The sequence below is a fragment of the Nuphar pumila genome, chromosome 6 (assembly GCF_984573655.1).
Source record: "Nuphar pumila chromosome 6, dmNupPumi1.hap1.1, whole genome shotgun sequence".
Classification (NCBI taxonomy): Eukaryota; Viridiplantae; Streptophyta; class Magnoliopsida; order Nymphaeales; family Nymphaeaceae; genus Nuphar; species Nuphar pumila.
Genome location: NC_143254.1, coordinates 100410780 through 100416779, shown reverse-complemented (window position 1 = coordinate 100416779; position 6000 = coordinate 100410780). Strand labels below are relative to the sequence as shown.

At 36.9% G+C, this 6000-nt stretch overlaps 1 protein-coding gene across 4 annotated transcripts in view; it reads right to left on the bottom strand.

Moving 5' to 3' along the window:
- Positions 1-768: 768 nt before the first annotated feature.
- LOC149835407 (UDP-Glycosyltransferase superfamily protein) overlaps positions 769-6000 on the bottom strand; it is a 53507-nt gene continuing 48275 nt past the window's right edge. For all 4 annotated transcript variants that reach the window (XM_090008478.1, XM_090008479.1, XM_090008480.1 and 1 more), the window contains 4 exons: positions 3011-3118; positions 1398-1459; positions 1224-1320; positions 769-1082 (listed from right to left, as the gene is read on the bottom strand). In XM_090008478.1, coding sequence (XP_089864604.1) covers positions 963-1082; positions 1224-1320; positions 1398-1459; positions 3011-3118 — 387 coding nt within the window. In that variant the 3' untranslated portion in view covers positions 769-962. The remainder of the gene's footprint in view (positions 1083-1223; positions 1321-1397; positions 1460-3010; positions 3119-6000) is intronic.

The window sequence follows — 6000 nt, the reverse complement described above, 5'->3', positions numbered from 1 at the left end:
CAATATCTCTTCTGTTAGTGAGATCGCTATTCGGAACAAATATCCTGATAGTATCTAAATGGATTTACAAAAGGCCACATGGTTTGATTGATGAGGACATATATATGATTTTATGCGTATCCGTTCACGTTGGGTGGGCATGTTTATCTAAAACTACTACCACCTTTGACCGTTTGGCATTGGCTATTGAGGGCCAGAAGATTCCTTCCTAAGGATAAAGATCATTCAGTCAGATCCATCTATGTTGGATGAATGTGACCATCCATGAACAGGTGAATTACCTGGCATCGAAAGTGCCTTTATGGACCCCATTTCATTCCAAAAGGCTTTTAGGTGTGAAATGAGTGGGTCCCACGTGCTCAGGTAGAAATGTCTCTTTCTTAAAGAATTTCTCTTGCAATCAAACGTGACCTGTAGTGAATTGGTGGCTCTTGCATTCCATTTATAGATCCTAAAAAAATCAAACGTGACCTGTAGTGTATACTGTGTATTATTGGCCCTTGTATTCCATTTATAGAAATGGGACAGCCATTTCAGAGCCAACTTTTTGGGTGATTTGCATATATGCGCTTAATGTAGGCAAATTTACCTTTGGCTACCGCGGTTCTCAAACATTTAATATAAATGTAGATCTTTTTAAGAAAATACTTATATGATCGTTTCTGTACTTTTACCCTCTGAAATTACTTATTTGCCCTCCCTAGAACATCCAGACCACACCCGGTATGGCCCTTGTTCTCTACCACTAACATGCCTTAAATATGTCAAGGTGCATGTGGATTTAGATATTCAAACATAAAACTACATGGAGATTCATGGCCTTGGACATAAATCATGCCAGGCACATTTAACATCTCATTATTACAAATAAACACACAAGTTTTACATGGATTTAAATACATACAAGCATGAAGAGAGACCTATTTGAAAAATATACAAATGGATGATCGAGCAAACCATTTCTACATATTCTTTATGAACCCATATGCAGCCAAATGTTTGTCACAGCATTCTGCATCCCATGATAAATCTTTTGATATTCCTTCCTTTATCTTCCAAGTCCATCCTACTGGATCATTCACCTTCAAAATGAAACAAAAGAAAGAAAAATGAATTAAAAAAAAAAAAACATGTTTTTGTTGATGTGTTAAACCTGAACAGCTGATATACATAAACATGTGATCCTCAAAAAGGGAGCTAAAGTTATGCTTAAAGAAGTGCACCATATGATCAAGTGCTTGGCCCAGAGACATATCTGCAAAAGAAGAAAAAGTATGCTGCAACAAGTTCAAGCCACCAAACTGATGCCTATGAGGATGCCTGGACAGAATTTAAAAACCGTTGAGAAGACAGTTCCATTTCCTTTGACAAGTAGAATCTTCAATAGCAATTATTACCTCAATCCTTCAACAGTCATGTCAAACAAAACAGGTGCAGCACCATATCTCAGTCCTTTGAGCTGCACATGGAAACAATGGATTATACAATGGCCTACAATCTTTAGGGAATCCTAAACAACCACAAAATTTTCAACTAATTAAAGAAAAGTTCTGCAATTAGAAAATAGTGTAAAGAAAATTATATAATCTGATATCTGAATGGCAAGTCCAGTGTTATGAACAAAAAGGGGTTCAAAACACCAAATGCAAAAGCATGGCTACTGAAAATTTTCCAACCAGAGAATAGTTCAAGGAAAATTATACAATTTCAAGATACCTACATGGCAAATCCAGTATTCTGAGAAAAAATGGATTCAGGTGCAAAAACTAACAACCAGTGATAATAGGATGTAAGCAAATGGAAATTTCTAGATTTGATGATCGGATTAATGTAAACAAAAGGTTGTAGCATGAGCATGTATTGTGGCTTCATACCACAAGAGATGGATTATAAAGGGTATGGAACCATGATATTTGGTATTATTCTTTATGATACCCAGTGTCCTTCATCCTTTGGTCTTTATTGACAAAGTCAACAAAAGCTAGACCTAGCTCTAGAAGTTTGTATGTCTATCTACTATCCCTGGCTGATTATATCCAATAAGTTGTAGGTGCAAATTTTAAAGAGAATAAAGATTCAATGGCCCATATCATGCTAAGATAATCATGGACAAAATAAAGCCTAACTTGTAGTATAGGACTCAAAACATTCTAAATAGGCAATACTAGACATATCAGATTGCTAATTACTCAAAGATTCCCTACCCACTGCATCTTACTGTAATCTTGGGTGGTTGGCTAAAAATACCTGTGCAGAAATTTGACAGTCGGAAATTTCTTTTTCAAATACCAGCCATCAGTTTGTGGGAGGGGAAAGACGATTGTTAGATCTGCAAACTGCAGATGTAACTTTTCCTGAAAGTTAAAATTTTTTAGCCATGGTTTGCCATGATGAATTGGCAGTGGTTTGTTTTTTCAGGAATCCTTGTTTATTTGGATACAAAGAAAATCATCGGTCAACAATTTCTCCATAAATAAACAAACTTCTTAATAATTCACTTGTTATCTAGAGATAAGATATCAGCATTATATCCTCAATATTTTCATCTTGAGCTTCTCAGTTTTTAAATCCTTTTCTTGTAAAAGATGCCTTACTTTTTGTGTTTTTACAGTGTTAGTTATTTTTCTAGCAGGAAGCATGTTTCTATCACCTGAGTGCATTCAAAGTGCCTCTGTGTGTGTGTGCATGCATTTGTCTGTGAGAGAGGGAGTCTTTATTTCTGTGTCTCAAAGGTTTTCTTTCTTTTTTTTGGTCATATATACTGCAGTCTTCTACTCATCATTTTATTATTTCTGCGCTATTTCTATTAATTATGCAGCTCTGCTTGTTTATTCCTCATTGTACAATATTACGGGCACCTTCTGTATGATGAAGGCCAGCAGTTCAAACAATCCTGAAAAATATGAATTATTTTGTAAGAGACTTCTCTGGATCACGACAATCATTCTTTTGTATGATTGGATACAGCTTCATATTTTTGTTTCTTCCCTCTTCCCTCATATTGATTTACCAGCAACTGTAGCTCGGGATCATGGAATGGACACAAGATGATGTCGGAACCAGCCAGTACTAGATGCAAGAAGGGCTCATCGTACTTGTTTATGAATCTCAGTTGTTTCTGCAAGAACAAGAAAATAACCACTTATCCACTGATTGAAGATCGAATTGAACCATAAAATTCAACAATGACTAAATATTGACTTAAATAATATGAAGAATTTCAATGCACAAGATCAAATGCAAAGTGCTTGAACAGACAAAGAAAGTGTCCAAGATCATAGTGAGAAAAATCTCATAGCTACGGTATCCAATATAAGTTGGTCATATACAAAAAAGTACATCGCATACATATAGCATATGCCATAGACCAGTGATTATGTTATGTGACATCTAAAATTTAATAGGTATTTCATAAATACATAATAAATGAATTCAGTCTCACTAAGTTACCCTCTATGGCGGGGTGAGTGGTCCTCCACTCCTTATGATTCAGCCCCAGCATCCATTCCTATCTTCTGGATGGACATTGAGTTCAGTTGCCTCATCCTGCAATTTCTTCAATGGAGACCACTACACAAATGTCCCTCTGAGGTAGGCCAGTCAACAGGAAGGGTATGACATGATTCCAACCTGGATCAGATCCAGCAGGTCCTGAATTTGGTAATAAAGAAATGCCTCCAATTAATTATTCGGGTCAGAACCACAGGTTCCATGTAGTATATTGATCCAGGTATGGTTTATGAAATTTCATACCAGACCCAGTTCTGAGTCCTGACTTGTTCTCTAACTAAGATCCACACATTTTCAATGTAAAAAGTATAAAAATTTAATATTTTCCCTGGACTGGTTTGTGCTATGTTTTACTATATGCTAGAGCCAGTAAGACCTGGACCTAGTACCAGCACTCTTAGAGTCAGATCTCCACTGAGTCCCGTGTAGGTCCAACCATTGACATCCTTACTCTGCAGTGTACAGGAATTGCACAGCACTCATCATCTGCTTAGCTGAGAGATGCCCAGGAATGAGGGGATTACGGTTTGAAAATTAATGGATGTTAGCTTGTTCTTGTTGTCCAAGCTAGTCTGTGAGACAAAATCCAGGGATAGAACTGGTATCAACTAAATATGTTAAGAGTTAAATAGGCACGTTTCAGCTGGTGTCTGGGCTGGGGACCATGGAGTCGGCAAAGCATCATTTGATTCATTTCTAGTATTTGCATCTTAGAAGGACATAAGTGGAAGGTGATTGGTAGTCACAACAGTGAATTATGGTTTGAACCATAGTTAGGGCAGTTCTTGTTAATCGCTTGCTGGAAGGGAATGTCATTGGAAGGGAATATAAAATTCTATGGTTTCAGTCAGTCAGTAGTATATTAGAGGGCAGTTTTGATGCCAAAAAATTCCACCAAAGATTCTTGTAACCCGTAGGCAGTCAATGCTTTTGTCTTTTTAACATTTCTTCACAGGTTCCTCACAATATGGGGTGAGTGATTGCCGCTCCTTCTCAGATTTCTGCCACAAAAGAGAAACTGGTGTGGGAACCATCATCTCAATTCACAGCCAAGGCAGACTGGAATCTAACCCTGAAAAAGGTGATTCCTTTTCCCCTAGCAAATGAATTTGGTCCAAGTCACCTGTACCAGCACTGCGTTAACCATTTGCATGGCAGTTTCCCACAGGTTGCCAACACAAGACAAACTCCATGGTCTGGAATGTTGGCCCCTGGTGCAACGAATCATATTCATAGGTCTCACAAACACTAGTTTGGTGTTTAAACTGCCCATTAGCAAAAACTATCCAGAAAAAGGTAGTACACATGCATCATGGAAATGGCAGCAGTACATAGGCTAAGGTAGGACGCATGCATCATGGAAATAGCAGCAGCACTTAGGCAATTAGCAAGTTCAGGAAATTGCAGAATTGATAGTTGGTGCAATTTCAAGTAATTATAAAAAAATATGAGATAGCATAATAGAAGAATGATAGAAAATAACAATGAAAAGGATATGGAAGCAGTGCCAGAAATATTCAATGCAGTGAGAGAATAAATGTTCCATGTCGTAAATTCAATGGTCCACCTTTCTAAACAAAGGCTATAAATGTCGGTTGTTATCCTCCTCTGCGATTGCAAAGGTAAATTTATTAGTATTGGCTGGATTACAAAAGGTTAAGAAACAGAAGAGAGCCAAACTGGTGGCCGCCAATTCTTAATGAGGTTGGGATGGAATATTGTATCAACTTGGAATCATCCAAGGGGCAATCGATGATGATGTTAAATGTAGGGACAGACTAACATGGTAAATTAAGAGGTACTATCATATATCCACAGGTTTCAAAGGTTCTCACTTAATCATGTACTGAAAGAAAAAAATTTCCTAGCAAGGAGTCTAGACCATTTAGGCATCATTCGTCAATACAGGGTTTCAAGTGGTTCCCAGCTTATCTGACTTGTAAGTTTGCAACATCACTGCAACTTCAATTCCACCCTAATGAATTGGTAAATGCCTGCCTAAACCCAGATTTTCAATCAAAAAATAAGAAAGTTACCATCCTTTAATATATGCATTTATATCATGATAAAAATAATAATTATCCAACCTATGGCATATATTCAATTTGCCATTCCAAGTACCACCTAAAACCAAATGCCATGCTATCAAATGGTAGCATGGTCTGCAAACTGGCTGGGTTGACATCAAATTAACTGGATATAATATGGATTAACCAAGGCATATTAATTTTTTAGTTGGTTGAACTCAAATGAACAAGACTTAAATTGATCTACTTATATAACTCGTTTCATTCAAGGCCTGATAAGGCTTATCATAGACAGATCACAAGTCAATCCATTGGAACATCCACAAACCATTTTCTTAGACATGCTTAGCAAGGAAACTTTTTGGAGAATATAAACAAATTGATTTCTCTTGGAAAAAAACATGGCAAGAACTCTAGGGCAAAATATATACCACATATTATCATGAAATTGAAATTCATATTT